The sequence below is a fragment of the Cricetulus griseus genome, assembly GCF_003668045.3.
Source record: "Cricetulus griseus strain 17A/GY chromosome 1 unlocalized genomic scaffold, alternate assembly CriGri-PICRH-1.0 chr1_1, whole genome shotgun sequence".
In the NCBI taxonomy this organism is placed as follows: domain Eukaryota; kingdom Metazoa; phylum Chordata; class Mammalia; order Rodentia; family Cricetidae; genus Cricetulus; species Cricetulus griseus.
Window position 1 is genome coordinate 40610274 of NW_023276807.1, and position 23890 is coordinate 40634163.

The 23890-nt window shown below is 40.6% G+C and overlaps 1 protein-coding gene across 1 annotated transcript; it reads right to left on the reverse strand.

The window, feature by feature from the left end:
• Nucleotides 1-56: 56 nt before the first annotated feature.
• On the reverse strand, nt 57-22476 carry Ccdc110 (coiled-coil domain containing 110). The gene is given in 8 exon segments (XM_035453001.1): nt 57-106; nt 633-2751; nt 3674-3784; nt 5044-5109; nt 5335-5390; nt 14059-14194; nt 14197-14210; nt 22362-22476. Coding segments are annotated over 8 exon segments (2667 nt in total).
• Nucleotides 22477-23890: the final 1414 nt, after the last annotated feature.

Below are 23890 nucleotides of genomic sequence, written 5' to 3' on the forward strand. Positions count from 1 at the left end.
TGTGGGGGAAATTACTTGGAACAAAAGATTTTTAAAGCACTCATTTCTTTGGAAATTTATTTATATATCTTGGATGGAAGCCGTTGATACAGTTTATGTGGAATTCCTGAAAAAGAAAAGGAAACGTCTTAAAGCTGCGAATGCTAAGAGTATTTCTAATAAGGATTTAAGAACACTTCTCTCTGCAAAAGATGCTGTGCACACATTCAGTGTATATAAGTGATATAAGTAGAATATAGATTGTAACTGCAGAACAAAATTCCTACCTGGTTCCATTATATAGCACGTCATATAAAAAAATCTTACAAGACTAAATTGAATTCATCTTCATGTTCTCTTATTTCCTTTAAAGAAGATTTATTTATTTATTTATTTTTTGTTATGTGTGTATATGTGTGTCTGTGTTCGGATTTGCAGGAGTCTCTGGAAGAGGGGGTTGGGTTCCCTGGAGCTGGACTTGTGGGTGGATGGGTGCTGAAAACCAAACTTAGTCCTCCAAAAGAGCAGTACACACCCTTAACCTCTGAGCCACCTCTCCTAGGCCTCCCTTCTTATTTCCATACTTTGGTTAGTGCCAGTAAGCTTAAAGGAATCGTAAGAGTGCCTGTATTTATCTGTCAGAAGGTTCGCACCTTTCAAATCCCGAGGCAAATGACTACTCCTAGGACTGGAAGCATCTTCATAGGCGTCGTAGTTGTCAAAGTAGAACTTCTCTCTTCTTGAAATGTAAGCCGACTTTGGCTGACTGTTATTGTGACTGGAGACTTTGTCACTTAAACTCATATACTCTCGCTGAAGGTTCCGCATCTCAAATTCCAAGGTGTCTCTCTCGTTTTCTATGCTGCGTACGTAGTTTTCCAGCAGCACCTTGTCTTCTGTGAGCCGGCTGATGCTGTTTTCAAACTTGGTGTTTTCTTGGCTGTTTTTCTTAAGCTCCTCTTTCAGGATTTGGTTATCCGTCTTGATCTCCATGACCATTTTGGATAACATCTCACATTCCTTGCTGATGTCCGCCAAGTTGTTTTTGTAAATGCTTGCCTCGGATTTGGCACTTTTGATTTCTTTCCGGAAATCCTCTTCCGCAGCCGACTGGTAGGTTTGAATGGCCTCCAGTTCTGTTTCCAACGTCTGCCTGGCAGAAGCCAATTCTTGTAATGTTGCCTCGAGATTCAGTTTTTCGGTTTTAGCTGCTTCAAGGAAGTGCAGAAGGGACTGCTGTTCGGCTTCCGCCAGTCTCTCCTTCTCTTTTAACTGTAGCGTCTCCAGCTTGCTCTCCTTTAGGTCACTCTCAAGTGAGTCTTTGTCTTTCAGAAGCTGGTACATGTTTTTCTCTAGCATTTCTCTTTCATCTTGTAGTAACAGTATGTTTGTTTTCATCGCTTCTATTTCGATATTCATTCTATTGTTTTCATTTTTGAGAACGGCCATGTCGTTTTGGGACTTGTAGTCCCTACCTTTTAGGTGGTCTAGTGTTTCAATCATCTGTTGCTTTTCCAAAGAAAGTTGACAGTTTTTTTCCTCTAGCGTTTTATATTGGCCTTGGAGGACGTTATACGTGCTGACAATTTTCTTCAGTTGCCTGAGGCAATCATTGCTTTCTTCTTCTGCTGTGGTTAACTTGGACTGGAGAGCGTTCTTTTCTTCAACCAGAGACTTCAGTTGCTTTTCGTATATTTCAATCTTCTGTATCAGGGATTGTGTGGTGAAGATGAGGGGCTTCATTTTGGTCCTAAGAGCCAGGTTTTCATTCTCCAGTTCTGTCACTTTATTCTGGTTCTCCATGGATTCTTTTAGGTAATTCTGTAGGTAATGAATTTTGGCAACACACTGCTCAGTGACACAATTGGCTTTGGGTGTCTTCTCATTTTCAAATGTTATTGATCCTTGGTGTACTACAAATGGTTGCTGCTCTTTGTCTTTTGTGTCGTGTTTCACTGGGTCAAGCAATGACAGTGTGTGCCTTGGAGCTCGGGAGTGGAATTTTAAATCCATAATATTCTTGCTGGTGATAGGGATGTCTTTATTTTTCTCATTCCTTTTCCCTCGGCATATTTCACTCTTAGATAATTTTTTACATTTCCTACAAAAATTCACATGCAATTTTGTCACCGTTTCCCTGAGTGGGAGTAATTTGCTCACTAAAGCCTCTAATTCGGAAATTCTTTTTGATTTGATATCTTCACTTAAATTACCTTCCATGTTTGCTTCCTGAATAAAGTTAAGCTTGGAGCTTTGAATGGGAAACAGCTTATATTTACCGTGGCTTTGCATTTTTGTATCAGCCTGGAAAGTGTGAAGTTCGTTTGCAAGTGCCAGCTCCCTGTCATTTGACTTTTGAAGCTCTTCTTTCATGTGTTTAATAGAGTGGCAGATGTCATCTAAGTTTTCATGAAATTCATGCTTCGGAAGAGGCATGGTGATTGTGGATTTATCCTGAGTCACAGGGGCAGCTTGAGACGCCGCAGACTGAGGAATGAGAGGCAGAAACCAATGAAGACTGGTACCCTTCATGGTGCTAGGCTGGTCCCAAGCGCCCACAGCTTTGTTGGGAGGAGAGTTAACTGCTGCAGTTCTCAGGCTCTCCAGAGCTAACATGTCCTCCACCTGTATCTGGGGTGGGATATTTGTGCTTTGAGAGAGACTGCTGCCATTATTACTACTAAAGTTTTCTTCCATTGAATGAAGAGTCTTAGGGTCCTCAAAATGAAGACTTTTCTTGATGGAAAGTATTTCTTCTTGCTTCTCATTAGGCTAGCAGCAATAGAAAGTATATTATAAATACATTGTCATTTGCCACATGACCAAGAAATTAAGATAAAATTTGGAGAAGATTTATGTATACAACCGTATTGAGTATTTTATCTACTAATCAAAGAAGCCTGTGTGTGTGTGTGTGTGTGTGTGTGTGTGTGTGTGTGTGTGTGTGTGTGTGTGTGTGTATGTGTGTGTGTCCATCTTTCTAGCTGAGCAGGAACAAAATAGCACCAATGATCTTGAGATCCGAAACTCTGGCTTTCACAGAGTGTGTTATAATTGCCCTTCCTCCCTTGGAGGGTGAGATATGTGGGTTAGCCTCTTAATTTAAGATGTAGAAATGTAGCAAATGCATTATGCTTCAAGAGACTATCCTAGGTAGATAGACCACATGGGAACTCAAGGAAAACAAGTGCTTCTGCTAATGGCCTTTTGTTAGCTTTTGCTTTCATTCCTGGTTTTGAAAGGGTGATTTTAGGACTGCAAGTGTCCCGGAAATGTGGTTTCCTAGCTAGCATGAATAACCTTGGCTACGCTGAAGTTTTTCTACAGAGTTCAGCCCTGGTTTGTTAGCCCCCTCTGGACAGGTAGGTTATCCAAACTGCCTTGAATTTGCTTTGGAATTTTCAGCATTTAGATGAAGTGAGATGCCTCTCACACTACCCCCCCCCCCCACTAAAAGAAATAGTCAAATTCTGCAGTACAGAGTTAAACACACTTCTTTTAAGTTTATCAGGTCAGGTATTTCCTTATTTTCAGCTCTGAATATCCATTGTTCCTGTGGGAAAAAAAAGAGAACAAAAAGGTGAAAACAAACCAGTTGAACCAGTTGTAGAGGAACTGTCTCTAGTTTATCTTAAAAACTTTTAAATACCAGAAGTGAGGAATGATTTTTTTTTTTTTTTTTAGAAAAACATACCAAATCCTTTTCAGGGTGCATGTTGAATACTAGATTTTTTTCTGAGTTAAATTGTGGGTTTTCTACTTCAACAATACTTTTGTTCAATATTTCGCTGATTTCAGACTGTACCTTTGAAAGATAAATTGAGAATGTTAGAAATTGAATTCAGATTTGTGAGTTTGTATATGTATAGAAACACATAGAAAGACAGACCTTTGCGTTTCCTGCTCATAAAAAGTTCTTGGCTGTTAAGAGAATAAGTTAAACTTATTGCAATATCTGTCATTAAAGAACTTTAAAAAAAGAATGTGGAAATCAAAAGCATTTGTTAAAGCAGTAAAATCTTATGAACTACATTTAGATAATTTTAGAGGCATTACTTTTTACACTGTGAAGAAAATAAGAAACCCTTGACATCCATCATCAAGACAGACTGCATTCTGTCACCTGTGGCAGAACTTAGTCTTCTGCTTCACTGCAGCTGCTTTCAACACAAGGACACCGAGTAACAGTTGATACCAGGATGAGTATGTGTTGTGTTTGGTACACCTGACATGCACACTCTATTCTGTTCCCTCTGATTTCTCCAGGTGAAGTCTGTGTGCCTTTGATGATGACACCAGTTCTGCCTTTAGCTGCATGGCTGGGTCTGAGACTCAGTATTGAGTCTCTCTCTAGTGAGTGATGGTCATGGATTGCTTCTGAACCAATCTGTGGCACTCAGAATCAGAGCAAGGGACCTTAATATAACCTATTACTAGAACAAAGTGTTCACGCTCCCTCCCCTTCCCTTGTTTCCCCCTTACCCTTCCCACTTCTGATTTGAGTTTACAAGGACAAAGATTTGGAGCTCCTTCCAACCCTTTTTACCAAGATGTGGAATCTCACAGCCCTCTATCCTGGTAAGCAGACCAAGGTGTAGTTGAGACTAGTGCCTGATGACCAGAGTTGTGATCATATGAATTGTGCCATCAGAAGTGAGTTCCTAGGCTCTTCAGTGACATGAGGTGATAGAGAACTTCCCCCAGAGCCACTTTGAGCTCTAATTTAAATTTTAGCATCTCTATTTTCTGACTGTGTGTGTATGTATGTATGTATTTGCAGTGCCAGAATTAAAACCCAAGGCTCTGCACATGCTAGGCAAACATTCAACTAATGAGCCACATCTGCCCCAGGTAGCATTTTAAATATGAGTGCCTTTTCTTTTTTCCTCACATCCAAAAAGATAGAACATAGTTCAATCCAAATAAATTTTGAGCCTGAAATATATTTCACCTCTGATACATTAAACTTGGCAACTACTTAACAATTGGCTACTGATGAGTTTATAGGATGGTTTGGTACCTTAAACTAGGAGATTTCCTACATTTGGACTACAATAATCATACCATGCTAACGTTCTGTAGAGTCTGCATCCGCAGAGCCTGAAATGACTGCAGCTGATGCTGAAGGACCTATAATGAGATTTAGCAAAGTATCAGAAGAGACACCATCAGGTGACTGAACATAGTCTTCAATTGCTATGGTAAAAAAAAAAAAAATCCCCCAACAAACACTATTCCATGAGTCAGCTAGTTCATCCTTAGCTGTGAGGGTTCATGGAAGGGTTTGTGAGACTAGTGTGGAAGACCCAGTATTCGTTTAGGAAGGATTTTCACATAATAAATGAACAGACTCACTTTAAGTGCTGACTGTGGTTGGATTTGGTTTTCTGGTTGTGATATGCAGCCATATTCTAAGGAGCAAAACAAAGAACATGTATCAGTTCATTCCCCCAAATCTTATTTTGCAGGAGCTGCTACGGAAAGGACTCTCTTGACTCAGATAGGGAGACAGAGAGGTAATGAGAAGGCTTGATTGATGCATTTTCTTAGTCATACATTAAATTTAAGGACAGCACTCACTTTAAGAGGCATGGGGAGATGACTGAGCCAGTAAGGATGCTTCCTACTCAAACCTGACAGTCTGAGTTTGATTCTGGAACCCAGGTAAAGATGGGAGGAGAGCACTGACTCCACAAACTGTTCTCTGACCTCCACAACTGCTTCATGGCATGGGTGTGCACCTCCCTCTATAGTTTATTACTTAAACATAATTTAAGTGTGTGTGTGTGTGTGTGTGTGTGTGTGTGTGTGTGTGTGTGTGTGTGTGGTCAGAAGCAAACTTTTGGTAGCCATTCTTTTTTCCTTCCACCATGTGGGTCCTGAGGATCAAATTCAATTTGTCAGGCTTGGCAGCAATCACCCATACCCACTGAACCATCTCAGCAGCACAAATTAATTTTTTTTGAGACAGGGTTTCTTACTATGTAACCCAGGCTATCCTGGAACTCACTATATAGACCAATCCTGGCTGGCCTCAAACTCACAGAGATCCATGTACTTCTGTCTTCTGAGTGCTGGGATTAAAGGCATTTATATATACCAAATACAATGTATAGCACAAGAGGAACACATGTAGCCCACTGATCTGTACTGGATGGTGAGAGAAACCTGCTGTAGGGGGTGGGGGTAGGGGTGGGGCTGGTAGCTGGTGCTGAAGCTGATCTTGTTCTCCTAGTTTTTGTCACTAAAGCATTTTTTTTTTCCTGCTCAACAGTTGACTCTTGTGTTTTCCTCACACATTCTAAAATCAACATAGAGAACAGATGGTGAACAGTAGATGTCACGGACTTGGCACCTTCCCAGAAGTTGTGTATAGGTCGGCAGCAGAGGACAGATTATGTAGTAATCATCCATGTGTTAGGTAACCTGCTTGCTTTAAAAAGTTTTTAAAATAAGAAGTGAAAGTGTTCTAGCTTCCTGGATGACATGATGGTTATGACTGAATGTTCTCCTAGGCTGAACACATCTGTCTTCAGAGTAGGTCCTCGGAGAGGTGTGTCCAAATCCTCTCTTTTGGATTAGTGATCCATCAGAGGTACAGAAAGAAGTTGGTGGTCAAGCCATTTTGGTCCTCATCACTGATGAGGCAGTGTTAGTGTGAAACCTGGAGATGTGTGACCAACTGAAGAATCCTACCTTTAGTTGGAGGGCAGGAGGGCTAGAGAGCTTGCCCGGAGACTGCTTATTTCTGCCTCTCATTGGGGAGCTGAGACTGTAGGGGGCCGTTTCCTGCATTCTCCATTACAATAATGGTGCCTAAAGACACCAAGATGTAAATTACTTCACAGGCGCTGGGTAATCTCCATTCCTTTGATCTCTGCCTATTCCGTGGCTCATTTGGCCTGAGGAGCTGAAGCCATTCATAGGGTAACACGTCCCAGGCGGCTGCTTGCCAGCCTTTTTAAGGGATGGGTTTCTTAGTTCAGAGTCTCCGCTCTGGTAAGCTTATGCTCTCCCCAACTCTCAAGATGCATTAAAGCTTGTCTGCAGAAGGATCCGAGTGTCCTGCGTGTATTTCTTGCCGGCGAGAACATACAGCGCGCGGGACATATGGTGCCGAAACCCGGGAAGCTTAACTTGTTAACATCTCTGGCACCGCGGAGACCCCTTGGCTACAAGGCGGATTCAGAACTGCAGGGTGGTAAATTCGGAGAGGTATGTCTTTTCTGGACTTTGGCTTGGGAATGTTGCTATTTTGGGAGGCTTCTGTGCTTTTACTAGGAGCTATTTTGACCTTTCTCACTGTTGTAACAATCTTAAAGAAGTCCAGAATTACATATCAGAAACCGAATGTGGTGAGAGATGGGGCGCGCCTAACAATAAAATATAAGAAAAAAGGACCTCCCGGGATGTCTACTGACAAGGGAGTGTATAAGGAAAAAGGACCTCCCGGGATGTCTAGTGACAAGGGAGTGAATAATTTGTTAAGAACAACAACAAATAAGAAAAAAGGACCTCCTGGGATGTCTACTGACAAGGGAGTGAATAATTTGTTAGATGATTCTATAAATAAGTTTAAAGCTTTAAATCTTGATAGCTCTAATGACTCTGAAAGCTCAAGAGATAAAGTTTTAGAGGAAACAGCTCAGCTAGGTGAAAAAGAAACAAAAATGGAGGGAGAAAAAATAGGGGATAACCGGTCACACCCCGGTAAATTTAAGAGAAATGAAGACTCAAAACCTAGCCTCTGCCCTACAACGAAACTAGAGGCCTTGGAGCTGAGCAGCTCAGACTCTGAGATTTTAGACTCTAGCAAGGAAGCAGAGCTAGAGGAGGAGGCAGCACGATACCACCCCGATAGATATCGGCTGCCAAAAGTGAAAGCAAATATGAGGCCATCGCCTATTAATCCAGCGGGTGTACTTCCATCAGCACCCCTATTATTTGGTACCCACTCCTTCTTACCATTAGAGGAGCGGAGGAAATTACAGATGGCTTTCCCAGTCTTTGATAGGGGAAAAGGCCATGTATGTTATTCAACACTTCTTAAAGGCCTGGAATGCCTGGGGCTTTAAAGCCTCATAAACATTGACGCTCGGGCCAAGCGTCTCACCTCAAAACTTAAAAGGCCAAAGAAAATGGTAAAATGAAAAGATATCTTAACTGATCTTTGGAGAGGCCCGGATCCTATTCTCATAAGATCCAGGGGAGCTATTGTGTTTTCCCACAGGATGAAGAAAATCCTCTGTGGATCCCAAAAAGACTCAACCCGAAGAGCCCCTTCGGACCTTCAAAAGTCGAAACTCCACCCTCTCCCCGGGAGTTGAGAGCCGCTATTGTTATCCAGATTAACTCCTGTCCTTGACGGAGAGAAAGGGGTGGGGGTGGGATTGTTTGATGCAGCCGTTTGCGGATTGATGTTACTTCTGGCTGGTATGTAAGCTCGAGGGCTCAAACCAAGAGAGATCGCCCAAGCGCTTCCACTGATATTTGGCTAACAATGCTTAAGCAATAGGCCGCCGGCCAGACAGCTCTTGCACACCCGGAGCCTAGGCTCATTGCACAGGGTAGAGTGTCTGGTTTGAGCAGCCCAATGAGGGTGTTGAGCAAAGGCATCGCACAGAGTTGCCTAGTATGCAGGCTTCTCTGAGAGGTATGTTGACCTGCATAAGGGTTGCCTGCCCGAGCCTCCCTTTCCCAGAAAAACGGCAGAGGACAGGTCGAGAGCGCTTCAGGTCAAGCTAACAGCCTGATGGCGACTCTCGTACACAGTCTTAATGTTTGATTTTGGGAAGGTACAACCTCTGCCTCTATCCCTCAACATATGGGTGACCTATTTGCTTGTAAAAATATAAAGCCTTTTCATTAATTAATAAAAAAAGGGGGATATGTAGGGGGCCGTTTCCTGCATTCTCCATTACAATAATGGTGCCTAAAGACACCAAGATGTAAATTACTTCACAGGCGCTGGGTAATCTCCATTCCTTTGATCTCTGCCTATCCCGTGGCTCATTTGGCCTGAGGAGCTGAAGCCATTCATAGGGTAACACGTCCCAGGCGGCTGCTTGCCAGCCTTTTTAAGGGATGGGTTTCTTAGTTCAGAGTCTCCGCTCTGGTAAGCTTATGCTCTCCCCAACTCTCAAGATGCATTAAAGCTTGTCTGCAGAAGGATCCGAGTGTCCTGCGTGTATTTCTTGCCGGCGAGAAAATACAGCGCGCGGGACATGAGACCAAGGTAGGAAAGCATTTCAAAGATTTTTTAGACTCTAAACAAACCTGATCTAATGTACTTACATTGGCCATGCAAAAATTAAAAAAAAACAAAGCCCCAAACTAAAACCAAAAACCAATGACGTCACAAAGAAACCCACCATCCAGACCCAACCACTGTTAATTTTAGATAACCCTCCAACTCTTCCCTACTTGCATATTATAAAAGCATGAATGACATCAGAACAGGGAGAATATGGAGAAACAGTACCTCTTATACAATGTTGGCAGAAAGGATAATTTTATCTTTTAAAAATTATGTGTATGGGCATTTTGCCTACATATATGCCCATACATGTTTCCACATATACGTGGAAAGTAAAAGGGCATCTCATAGAAGTAGAGAATAGATTGTTGGTTACCACAGACTGGGAAAGTGTGTGACAGAGAGGGTGGTTAATAGGGTGTGGTTATAATTCATAACAATTTAATTGATTATTTCAAAATAGCTGGTGAATAAATGTTCATGACAAAAAATGATAAACATCTGATGGGTTAGATACATCAATTATCTTGATATAACCATTATTCTACATACATATAATTAAAGATTTCAATGTATCCCATGAATATATATAATTAGTATATGATAGTCAAAAATGACAGTATATTAAAATATACCATGAGAAAGATTAAGAACTTGAAAACATACATTTTCAGTGTATTCTGAGTTGATTTACTTCTCACCAAGAAAGATGAGAAAATTAGTATATTTCGTTTGACACATACTAATTTTCTACTTTTCTTTTTCCTTTTTCTTTTTTTCTTTTCCTTTTTCTTTTTTTCTTTTTTTTTTAGTTTTTTGAGACAGGGTTTCTCTGTGTAGCTTTGGAGCCTATCCTGGCACTTGCTCTGGAGACCAGGCTGGCCTCAAACTCAGAGATCTGCCTGCCACTGCCTCCCGAGTGCTGGGATTAAAAGCATGAGCCACCAACGCCCAGCTCTAATTCTCTACTTTTCATATTTGCTACTAAGATTACTTCCACAGTAGAGTTTTATGAATCACAATTCTGTTCTTTAGCTATAGTTGCCACAAAGTTCTCTATTAAACACAATAATGTTGTGTTTAAGATGTACATAATATATAGTAAATTGTATAATGCCAAAGTGGAATAGTAAATAATAGGTTCTTAAAAAAGAACAATGGGATTTATATACATTGCTCCTCTATAGATTTTTCTGTCCATCTCTTCCTCCATTATTTATTTATTTATTTATTTATTTATTGGTTTTTCTAGACAGGGTTTCTCTGTATAGCTTTGGAGCCTATCCTGGCACTCGCTCTGGAGACCAGGCTGGTCTCAAACTCACAGAGATCCACCTGCCTCTGCCTCCCCAGTGCTGGGATTAAAGGTGTGCGCTGCCAAAGCCTGGCTTTCTTCCTCCGTTTTTGATCACAGTATAATTACATAGTTTCTTGTCACACAAGTATCTATTTAAATGTGACCACTCTGTTTGGAATCACTATTTTCTTTGTTATAATATAGATGACTTATTTTTAAAAACCTCTTTACATGTATGGGTGTTTTGCCTGCATAGATCTCTGAGTTGGAGTTGTAGATGTGAGCTACGGTGTGGGTGTTGGAAATGGAACCCATGGGGGGAAGAGAGGCAAGTGCTCTTAATTGCCGAGCCATCTCTCTAGCCCCTGTGGGGAAATTTTTTTTGAAGTATGTTGAAAGCCTTTGTTGGGGGTATGATCACTATATATATATATATATATATATATATATATATATATTTTAAGTTGTCTATCAGAAATGTCAAATACTCCACTGGATATGTTATTTATGGCATGAACACTGATGGGCAATGTGAATTTGCTGTGCTGCCATCCTAAATAAAAGCAGTTTTGGGGGAGAGCCTAATGAAGCACTGATAAAAATGGTTTTCAAGTGATAATGGGATATAAAGATTTGCAACTCCCAAGCACGGGGCAGCTTTTTCCAACTTTTACTGTGCCATGGAAAAGGGATTATAAGTAGGATAGGGTTCACACTAGAAGATACGTGGCCAAGAAGAATTTTAAAAATTATATTTACTCACTTAGTGTGTGAGCATGCATTCACAAGCCAAGAAGTGCATGTGTAGGTCAGAGAACAAATTGTGGGAATCGGTTCTCTCCCTGCAACCAGAGATTGAACTGAAGCTGGTAAGCATGGCAGCCAGCCCATCACCTGCCAGGCCATCTCACCAGCCCTGGAGGATTCATCTTTAACTTAACATTTTAGCTATTGGAGAGTCTAACATGCTTGTTTGCTGGAAACATTGCAGAAAGAGGAAGAAAGAGTGGGTCCAGAGAACGAGGGAGGCAATGGCAGAGGGATTCTGGGCGTGGGATCCAGATGAACTTGTCAGTGATTGAAACATTTTTTCCATTGAAACAGGAAGAAGGTTGCTTAGCAAATGAGATGGGTAAGTATGAGGGAATTTTGCTACACATACAGAGCAAACATTGTGCCTACGTTTTCATACGCCATGAGATCATGCTATGAGTTGAGAGGGTATGGGGCGAGAAATAACATAGTTATCTTGGGGAGGGAGCATTTGAAAAAGAATTTATTCCGGCAATAAAAGCAAATGCTCCAAATAGCATTAAGCGGCTCAGTTTAGCTTCATGGTATGACTCATAAACTGAGTATTTTCTTCAGCAGAGTTCTGATGATTCAGTCGGGCAGTGAGTAGGTGGTAAACTGGACTCACCTGTTTTTAAGGGTAATAACATAACCCCTAAATGAGTCTTTGGGTGTTACTTGTTCCTACAGAAAGGTATTTCTGAAGTTCAATAATGCTTACAGAGTGACATGGAACTGTATGATTCTTGAATTGGAAGGGAATGATCAGAGATCCACAGGAGTCAGCACAGAAGCACTTATCAGCATTTACTAAGGCTTTGCTTAAGTGCATGGTCTTGGGAGGCACTGAAAGGGAGGGGAGGTCATGGCTGGCCCCACCCTTAAAGAAGCTTATTATAAGAAATATTATTTATACCCAGCTCACATTTTCTGTTTTATATGTAAGTATTGAAATTTAAAAAATGATTTAATTATCAATGGGATGACCTTTTTATAATAAAGACAAGGGGAGTTTATTTCCAAGCCTGTAGAAAATTATGCCATATTCACTAGATGCAAGAAGTGTTAAGTGTGTGCATCTAACTGAAGATAGAGGAGAACAAGGTGATTTTCAAAGTGCTACATAGAGTGGTTATCAAGTGCAAACATTAACTTTGTCGAGACAGTATTAGTGAGTTCTGTAGAAGCCCCGTGAGTTAGAGTACACTTTGCTGTTGTGGAATATTAGTTTAAGATGTGTTACATTTGTTTACGCTGTGGAACATTTGTTCAACGATGCAAAGATGTGTTGCCTTCTTTTACGTTGCATTTGTTTAACTCTGTGAAGCTGTGTTACTTTGCCTGCCTAAAACACCTGATCAGTCTAATAAAGAGCTGAACTGCCAATAGCAAGACAGGAAAGGGATAGGCAGGGCTGGCAGGTAGAGAGAATAAATATGAAGAGACGTGAAAAGGAGTGAGAAAAAGAGGAGAGGACTCAGGGACCAGCCACCCAGCTATATAGCCAGCTGCAAAGTAAGAAGGAAAGCAAGGTATATAGAATAGAAAGAGATAAAAGCCCAGAGGCAAACAGGTAGACAGGATAATTTAAGTTAGAAAAGCTGGCTAGAAATAAGCCAAGCTAAGGTCAGGCATTCATAAGTAAGAATAAGTGTCTGTATTTATTTCTTTGGGAGCTGGGTAGTGAGTCCCCAAAGAACAAAGAGTAAAAGCAAGCAAGCAAGCAAACAGCTACACTTTGCCATGCAAGTGAGGATATCAGCTATGGAATCAGGCTGCCTGGACATTGAATCATGGCTTTATAACACATTGTGATGTATACCTTTAAGCATGCAATGGATTTGCAAGGGGCACCCTTAGCACGGCACACAGCATGAAGTAAATACTCAAAAATGTGTTCATGATAACAATGCTAGCCAGGATGGAGGGAGCTGGTTAGAACCTTCCAGAGCTTCCAATTTTGTTCAGAATAGAATCCCAAATCCTTGCCTGAAGTTACGAAGTTTCTTTTCTACCATCCCAATACAACCTTTGCCTATTGAGGCAGCTCCATCTCTTCTGACCCTTGGTGATCTCAGAGCTAAATACTCGGCCAATCTAATGTGTAAACTGTCTTTTGCCTCCTCCTCTTGCCCTTTCCTGGTTGCTCAGGGAAGACTATAGATCTTTATGGCTGGTGACAGAGGAACACAGGGGGTGCTGGTCCTGTCCTCCTCCATGTTCCTCATCTTGAATCAAGTTGATTTCTATCAGTTGAGGTGTGGCCTCTCTGGATTCTTCTCTCAGGGTCCATGCCCAGGCATTGTACAGGTCCTGGATTGACCAACGTGCAGAAAGAACCCCTGTTCCAAGCCCAGGCTTCCGATCCATCGTTTCTTTCATCCTGTTACCGTGTGCTTTACACAGGGAGCCCACAACTGGGTCCTACCCATCGGTATAAGAGCCACCTTACTCATGAACTCTGGCTCCTTCCCTTGATGTCTCATAGTGCACCAGACTCATGTGAGAGGGGCATTACCACCTTGGGCTTCTCTGAAGGAAGTGAGGTTCCTCTGGCGATTCTACACACCTAATTCTTGTTTTATTGGAAAGTGTGGCTATTTCGATTCCTAGATTTTGATAGAAAACTCATGAATCTTCTAAATTTCTGTCTGAAACTGAAACTGAAACCAAACCAAACCAAAATAAAACAATAAAACCTCAACTTTTTTTTTTTTCCACCCAGAGATTTTACCTGGTTCACTGACCCCATTCTCCTTTACCCCCTCAGAGGAATTCAGGAACTTGGACGCTGAAAGGAGAACGGAGTCAACTTCATCCTCTTCCTCAAGATGCTTTTCTGGAACAGAACCGAGCACAGCTTTTGGAGAGGAGGTGGAAGGTAGCCTGGGAATGTGAGGAAGCAAGGCAAGGAGTTTCGGGTCGCCCACACCCTCGTTGGCCACCGGAGGGCGCGCTGGGGTCAGGTAGAGAACTGACTCTGCAAGTACGCCTGGAGGCGGTAGGTAGCTAGGGGGCAGGCCGGTGCTTTCTCAATGTCTGAGCAGCGGATGTGAGGTTGGGAAGATCCACACTCCAGACCCACCTGGGAAACCCCAGAAGCTTAAGGGCGAGGGGACCCAGGTGTGGCTCCACTATCCTACACGTCCCATAGCTCCCCGATCAAGGACAGCCTTCTGAATCGCTCTTACCAGGGCTCATTTCTGTTGCTTAAGTTTTCCCTATCAACTGCCTGGCCCCAAGCATTCAGCTCTGCCTCTTCAAGCCGCAGCATCCCGTTGCCTAGTAACGGAGTGATCAGGAAGCCGCGCCCATCCCCACCCCTTTCCGTGAGCTGATGAAGAGGAGTGATTGGTCTTCATTTATCAAAGTATGCTGATTTTCCTGTGCACTCGATAAACCACTTGTAAAAGGCGGATGTTGCCCTGGGAAGCAGAACTTGCTAAGCTGATTGGTTGGAAAGCTTGATCTTAAGTAAAAGTTTTCAATTAGTACATATGACTTATTTTGCAAAATCAATTATTTCTGATAGAATATAGTCATTGAGAATTGAATTTTAAATCACAATGAGTAGAAATTGACAGTCACTACGATATAATAATTTATTTCCTAAAATAAGTTATACATGATTTACTTTCAGGGAAGGAAGCATGATAGTTTAATGTTCACTAGCTATAATTTCTTGTTTTCTAAAGTAATGGTCTCTGTCAGACTTGGCAGTCTTTTTGCGGCATTGTGGACAGTTTTAATAAATTTTAATTCTTCAATCTAATATGTATCTTAAAGTACTATTCTAAAGAAAATGAATAATATAGTTCATTTAATGCTATGTGTTAATATTCATAATATGGTAACAATGAAATGTTATGTGATAACTTTAATTTATGTGTAGTATTTGTGGATGGTGATGCTAAGTGAAACTACCCAGAGAATTTCTTTTTTTTTATTCTATTTTTTTATTTGAATTAGAAACAAGATTGTTTTACATGTCAATCCCAGTTCCCTCTTCCTCCCCTCCTCCCCTACCATCCCCTCCAACTAAAACCCTACTTATCATATATCCTTTCTGTTCCCCAGGGAGGGTGAGGCCTTCCCTGGGGGGGTCATCAGAGTCTATCATATCCTTTGGTATAGGGCATAGGCCCACCCCCGTGTGCCTTGTCAGGGAGTATCCCTCTATGTGGAATGGGCTTCCAAAGCCCACCTATGCTAGGGATAAGTACTGAAATACTACAGGAGGTTCTGTAGATTTCCTAGGTCTCCTCATTTAAACCCACGTTCCTGGGGTCTGGATCAGTCCCATGCTGGTATCCCAGCTCCCGGTTGTTCAGGTCAGCTGTTTCTGTTACCCAGAGACTTTCATGTGATGACTAAGTCAAAACAGGTGGCATGGAATATAAAACACAAATGATAGTTGTTTACAATTTAATCTGTGCACTAGTCTCAACAAAAATCTACTTTTATTTTAAGATAACTTCTCAATCGATTAATCTATCAGAAAAATGTCTTCTCAGCAGAAAAGGTTTGTTTTAACGTTTAAACATGTATTTATTTATTTATTTTGTGTATTTGTATGTAGTATATGCACGTGTGTGTGTGTGTGTGTGTGTGTGTGTGTGTGTGTGTGTGTGTATGTGTGTGTATGTGGGCATGTGTGCTCATGACTGTGGAAGTCAGAGGTCTATGTTGTATGCATTCTTTATTGATCTCTATCTTATGTTTTTGAGACAGTCTTTCACTGAACCTGGCATTCACAGTCTATACTGGCTGGCCAGTGAGTCCCAGGGATTCTCGATGTACTGGGTAATAGGCTTGTGCTGTTGCACCTGTGTTTTTAGATGTATTCTGGGCATCAAACTTAGATCCTCTTGCTTGTGTGGTTAGCTGTTCACCACCTGAGCTATCTCAAGAGTGAATTGCTGGCTTCACATGCCATCTGTCCTGCACACTTGGGTGTGTATCTTATAAGAATGCCGAAAAGAAACATTGTATAGCCATTAATATTTAGAGATTAACTAACATTGATGCATAATCACCCTATAGTCCTCAGACTTCACTGAAGTTTTACCGATAATGTCTTGGGTAGCCACAGGTCCCAGCCCAAGAGCCTGCAATACATTTAATTTCGATGATTTGTTCAATATAGTTCAGCCTGATCAGTTTGGTTTACCTTGAACCTCTATGATCTTAACATTTTAGATTATTCTACACCAATTATTTCTGTAAATTGTTTTTCTGTGTCTTATGTGGATGTTTTGTAGTTGGTGAATTCAAATCATGCACCCTTGTCTGAGGGTCATAATGGCTGCTTGTCCTCATGGCATTCTATCAGGTGGCAAGCACTACACTATCAGTGTGGACTTCATGTGGTGATTACTAGTTTCCACTGTAAAGATATTTAACCTTTGTTCTTTTTGGACTAAGAAATAGTTTGTTAAAATACTTTTACTTATGTAATATTCCATTCTTCATAAACTTTTGGCTTGTTAATTTACTTATAATTATCTGTATGGGTAAGTGTTTCTTAAGTTATTTAGTAGTCAATAATGGATTTTATTCTGTTGTTAATCTTACTTGAATTATTCAGTAACAGTTTCTATATTTAATTCAGCCTCATGTCACATAGACAGCAAAGCATATTTTGTCAGGATATGATTTCTCTGGCCCAGTACTTGGATAATTCCTCCAACCTCCCATAAGAAGCCTGACATTTTATTGTGAAGTCCATTCCTATAGGACAGAATTAAAATCTACATTGCCATTTCTTTTTTAACTTGAGAGTTACAATACTTCAAATCTTCAGATTTTCCTTTTTTTAAAAAATCTACCTTTTTCCTGCTGATCAACAGCTGCAGGTTCAAGAATTTGGAATGAACTTAAGAGCATTGCACAAAAACAAGCTCGTCAGATCTATTCTTAGCAATTTCTGACCAGACTACAAGACGTCTGGAGTTTTCAGCTTCGTGAGATCTTTTTTTAAACCTGGGATTACAGGGCTATCACTAGGCATAGATGGAATCTACAGTATTGTGACACTCACCAACTCACTCTGAGGATATACCAGTATGACAGTTGTTCCTCAGGCATGTGTTTGGATGGAGAAGGGAGCCTCATGGTGTTGACTTAAGAAGTCTTTGGTGGTTTACAGAAGTAGCGAGGCTCGATCCAGATCAAAATATCTCTACACCCCATTCTCATTAAGTTTCTGGCAGTGTTGATTTCAACCGGACTCTATTGAGAGATAGAATGACATGATCCACAAAGGATAGGGACCAGCTCTGGCTTGTAGACAGCTCGTCACTGCTTTTCAGAGGCCTTGTTTAGAGACAAGGAAGTGGGGCTGGGTGAGTTGAGTCTGGCTGAATATAGAAAACTTGAGAAAATATAGAGAAGCACCAAGATCTTGGAGATGAACAGGTCTTAGGGAAAGAGAGTTTTTTGTTTTTTTGTTTTTTTTTGTTTTTTTTGTTTGTGTTTTTAGTGAATGAAGTATGTGAGCATGTTCATACGTTAGGAAGAAATGCAGAGACTGAGTTGATACACTAAGCTGGAAATAAACATGAACATGAGTGACAGAATAACAGGTACGCTTTGTGTGGGGAAGTGGAGAATGAGGAACTGGGTTGAACATAGACTGCTTTGTCCATTTGGTAAAGATGGAGGCAGGTGCAATAGTGAAGACACTGTCTCTGTAAGGAAGTCCTCGTGTCCGGCAGATTCTGTCTGTGGGTGGAGAGGTACTGCTCTGTGTGAGTGCACACAGAGACAAGGCATCCCTGGACTGGGGATGCCTTCACCGCCTCCCAGATTTGTCCCTCATCTCCTTAAGTCATCCCTGTGCTGGGGAGTCTTTCACCACCTCGCAGATCTCAACCCCTTGTCTCCTTGGTGATAATCAACTTTCTACTTTTTAGACACTCATGGAAATCTCCTGCCTCAGTGCACTCTGAAGCATGTTGGTTAAAATAGCATATTCCCGTTGCTATACAAATAGGCCATGCATGCGTGTGTTCAATGGAGCTAATGCATTTTAAACAACAAAGTCATGCTCCTTGTTTGACTTCTACCATGAACCATGGCATGAGCAAGAGGTGGTGTTTGTGAGTACCAACCAGAAAGAAACATCTAAACTGAACCAAGAACCTGGCCACATTGTCCAGGCCAGTCCAGTATGGGATGATAAAGACGATATCAAATTCAGGTCATTGAATGTACTAGTAAGGGCTCCCAGCATCCCTCAGTCTTCATCTCCCATTCTGCAGATGGGAAAGTTCAAGGCCAGTGGCAGAGCAGGAGTTAGAATCCAAGTCCCAACCTAGAGTTCTTTCTACGACAATCTCAATCATCTCATTACTCAATACCATTGCTTAATATTTTTATTATTTACACTATTTTCCCCTAGCACTTCACTCACAGATGAAATGATTTTTATGGCAAGGATAATAAGCATAGCTTCAGCTTAATAGTGGCATGAGTATAAGTCAACCCAACAGAAAGGAATAAACAGTGATATTTCGAGTAAAATTCATAGGCTTAACGGTTTCACATTAGGGCAGTGACTAAGACAATAAACACAATTAAAATATATAGGCAGCAAAAGGCCCCTGATTCCACTTTCCTTTCTGTTTTTATATTTGTATTGTTTTGCAGTTTTTAATTTTGATCTATTCATCATTAGTAATATAATCTTTGAAAATAAAGGTGCTAAAATAAAATAACTATCATCAACATGCAAATGTTTAGAGCAACATTAGCTGTTAAAAAAATCACAGAAAACAAAAAGCAAGAACAACATGTAGGACTCACTAAGAGACAGATTATGGGGCAAACAAAATAAAGGATGACTTATACAATGAGGTGTTATTTACCTTTAAAAAGGAATGGAATGTTCTTCCATGTTGCAGCACAGCTAATTTTTAAAAATACTATGCAAAAGTGAAAGGATGCAGAGACAAAAAGACAAATATCACACCTTTCCATTCACAGACGTGTGTCTGGAATATTATGTTCACAGGGTCACAGAGTATAATGGAAGTTGCCAGGCACTGATGCTGGGAGTTGAGAATTACTGTATTTAAGGTGGACATGGCTTTTGCTTGAGGATGATAAGAACATTCTGGAAGTGACTATGATTGCTCTGCACTGTAAGTGCACTTGAGGCCATTAAACTAAAAACTGATGGTTTTATGTCATGCATACCTTACCACGATAAAAAAAAAAAAACAGTAAAAAAGAAATGAAGAAAGTTGTCAGCCTAGAATTCTTTAGTGATTAAAGCAAAATGACAATGAAGTAAAAAGGTATCAGAATACCCTTCCGCCCCAGAGAGTAAAGGGTGCTGGGGCGAAGGTAGAAATCTGGAAATGAGGAGCAACAAAGAGGGTGAATGTGTGGCTCAGGAAGTAGAGACTAACGTGTCTCTGCTCCACGATTCTATTTATATAAAGTTTCATGAGAAGAAGTGGGGTTTTGTGGCATGATGTGGTGTTCTAGAAGGTTCAGCTGCTATAGGAGCAACTGGAGGAGCATTTGCTGCAAGGAGATGTGGGCCCAGCAACCCTGGAGGGACCTCACTAGCATGGCTGTGCACAGTGCAGGTAGCTGTCTGTGGCGGTGTTGGCAGATGTTCAGGATTTAACGAACCACTGGGATGCGCATGCCTAGTAACTACACCGGTGGTGGGAAACCTGTGCATACTTTCACTCTTCCACTTGCATGCTTCATAAAGTGGTATGAAATGGGAGCCTGGCCTCGTGAAAGTTAGTCCTTAAACTTGCACCATAGTTTTGCTTTTGCTGTAGAAATAGACCACCTGTGCACTTCTTTGCTAGGCGACTAATCAAAGAAATGTATGAATGGAGGGCAGCTCCATATGAAGGCCCCTCTCAGCTACAAGGTGTCACCTCTTTCTCTGTAAGCTTTGCTTGTTTGCCTGTCTTTAAGAAAGAATGGAGTGATTTTCATCTTAAAATCATTTATATTTTATATAGTATTTTAAAACATTTTATACTATTATTATTATTATTATTATTATTATTATTATTATTATTTGTGTGTGTGTGTGTGTGTGTGTGTGTGTGTGTGTGTGTGTGGGTGTGTAGGTGAGAGGGCAACTTGGCAGACTCAGTTTTCTCCTTGCCTTTCATGGGTCCTGGGGTTGAACTCTGGTCTCCAGGCTTGCCTAGCAAAAATACTTACCCACTGAGCACAACACCATGCCCAGCAAATATTTCATATAATCTTAATTTAAATGTTTGCGTATCAGATGCTTCTTATGGGGGCATAGTAACTATGGTCAATAAGGTATTATTACTCTTTGGATAATGGATGTAGAATTGTGATTTGTGTTTCATGTAAATTAAAATGCCTGCCACGCCTTACTCTTACGGAAAAGAAGACACATTTTGGGACATTTTCTGCATTTTTAGTCAAAGTTCTAAGTTATTTGAAAAGTTAATGCTAATGTCTGATTTTTTGGATTTTTTTTTTGTTTTTAACACTCATTTGCTTATTGTGTGTGTGTGTGTGTGTGTGTGTGTGTGTGTGTGTATACATGGGTATACATGTGACACACTGAATGTGAAGGTCAGAGGACATGTTTAGGAGTTAGTCTCTTCAATGTGGGCTTCAAGCATCTGACCTCAGGTCATCAAGCAAGTGCCTTGACTCCTCAGTGACTCCCCCATTTTATGTTTGTCAAGTAATCCAATAAAAATGGTTGATTAATATTCCCCCAATGTAAAAGTAATTATGATAAAGTGGTCCATCTTACAGGTATGTGGTTTCACCAATCATTTGCAGGAAGCACTCTTATGAGCTTTGAAGAGCTCTGCTAACAGATGGGTGCAGGGAAATGACTTGTCCTGTCTGGTTGTTGCCACTTCTTGCCTGTCAGTGGCCACTGAGTGTTTATTGAAGCGTCCCCCACAGTGATCAGAGATTTGAGATCTCGACTGTGAAACAGCCATGTAGGGCAGGTGAGACTTGTTTGCTTGAATTCTTTCTCTTCAGCCCTGTATTCTTCCCTCAATGCCATTTTCTTATTTGAATCAAGGCACAGCATGAATGAAAGAACTTTCCACCACGATGACAGAATAATCGAGTAATGGTTACAAGAAGCAACTTCTCAGGGCTGGAGAGATGGCTCAGAGGTTAAGAGCACTGACTGCTCTTCCAGAGGTCCTGAATTCAATTCCCAGCAACCACATGGTGGCTCACAACTATCCATTATGAGATCTGGTGCCCTCTGCTGGTGTGCAGATGTACATGGAAGCAGAATGTTGTATACACATTAAATAAATAAAATCTTTTAAAAAAAACCTAGCATTTTTATTAAAAAAAAAAAGAAGCAACTTCTCTTAGGGCTAAAATCAGATTGGTTCAATGGACAACTTGCCAAACATTTGTTTTTTAATATTTTTACTATTATTTATTTATGTATTTATGTGTGTATGTCTGTATGTTACTGTGCTTGTGGTTAGAGGCATCCCTTGGAGCTAGAGACAGCAGTTTTGAGCTGCCTGTCATGGGTGTTGCAGTCAGATACTCTAGGCCTTAGCCAAAGCTGGTTGCCCCTACGCTGCTGTGAGACCTTGGGTGACTGTCCAGGTAGCCCGCTGTTTCTGTCTTCCCTATACCTTTTGGAAGTTGCTTGCCTGCACTTCTTGCTTACCCTAGTATTGTTATCTTCCTTCTCAGGTCTTTGATAAGATTGAAGATTAGACTGTCACAATTATTGGTCTCTCTTCCTAGATAGAAATATTAGGTACAAGACTTAAACTTTCCAGCTTAGGACAACTCTATAGCAATCTCTGTTATGCCTTTACCCTAGGACTGGAAATGTAGTTCTTGCTATTTGCCCTAGTTGTTTCTCTGGCAATAGGTCTTAAGTGTGTTTGTTCTTACTTTTCCTTCTCCTAGAGCATACTTGATATTTACTATCTTTATATATAGTTTTGTATCAAGCCTAAATCTTTTTCTTTAGACTAAAGATTAGACTAAAGGGGAATTGAAGTGAGATATCCACCCAGCTCTCACCTGTAGCGCTGACCACGCCCAAATGGACATCGTCACAGGTGCGGACCTGACAGAGAGTGATTTTAGGTCTGGGATCGGAGCACAGGTGGCTCTCTCTGGCTTCCAGCTGGGTCATAGAGAAGAGCCTGGAGCGGGAACTTGTGGCAGTCTTCTGCTTCTTGTGTAACTGACTTGTCCCCGAATAGAATTATATTTAACCTATATTGAACCTAGTCCCATGAATCTTGATTTGTGCATCCACAGTATTGGGAATTGAACTTGGGGCCTCTGTAAAAACAAGACAATTAGTCATATTTTCAGCCCTATGGCAAACATTTGTAACTACAGTTGTTAATAAAAAGGTCCAAGCATCTGCTTACCTCAGGTGTTCTTGGGTTGGGCAACCAAGAAGCTTTATCATATGCAGAGATGAGTAAGCTGCTAATGGGGGACACTAATGTGCTTTATGTTCCTCTACTTAACAGGTGTAAAAATACACAGTAACATGCTAATACGTGGGTGGTGAATGATGTTGAGTAATTTGACTTTCCACAGCTTGAAAATCTAAACAATGTCCAAGCTTTTCTATTTTTTGTCCCTAAGAGAATATAGTCTTCTCTAAGCTAAGCCAAAATTGTCCTTTTTTGGTTGTTGTTGTTGTTCATGACATAAGTTTCTACATAGAATTTCTGGTGTGAATTCACTACTGAAGGACAAAATATTATAAAAGAAGAATATTTCTTTCTCATTTGCTTTAAATCATTCTTGGGGCTGGAGAAATGGCTCAGTGTTTAAGAGTGTTGGCTGCTCTTCAAGAGGACCCAGGTTTGAGCCCCAGGACTTACTTACATGGTGAATTCATAACCATCTGTAACTCTAGTTCCAGGAAATCCAACTCTTTTTCTGGCCTCTGTAGGCACTGTATACATGTGGTACACAGACATACATTCAGGCAATTGACCCATACACATAAAAATAATAAACAAAATGTTTAAGAAAATGCTTTTAAAAACTTTTTAATTTTTTTATCATTGGTATTTTTTATGTCTTACCTTACACATTTTAAAATAGTTTTCATATGGCATTCTTTTCTCTTTATTAATTCTATTTAATGCTTCTACATATTAAAACTTTAGATGTAATTGTTTGAAGAATAGTATTTATTCTAAATAATGTGTGTTAAGTTTTGGGGCATATCTCAGAAGCCTTAATCATAATCTAAATTATCTAATTATACCCATATCTCTCTGAAACTTCAGATTTTACAGACACTATCATATTTTACTATAATAATAAGTTTCTTATTAAACTTGAGTGTGAGCAATTCACTATGTGCTCTACTCTATTTAAAATATGTGAACTATAATTTAAAGAAAATCACCATCATTTCTGTGTTTATTGAATGACTCATTGAGACAAGGCCTCAATGGGTAGCCCAGGTTAGCCACCAATCTCAAGATAATCTTTCTGTCTCAGTCTTTCCTGCTGGGATTACAGACATGAATGTCCTCATGCCCGGTTTGCAAAATGACATTAAATGTCCAAACCCA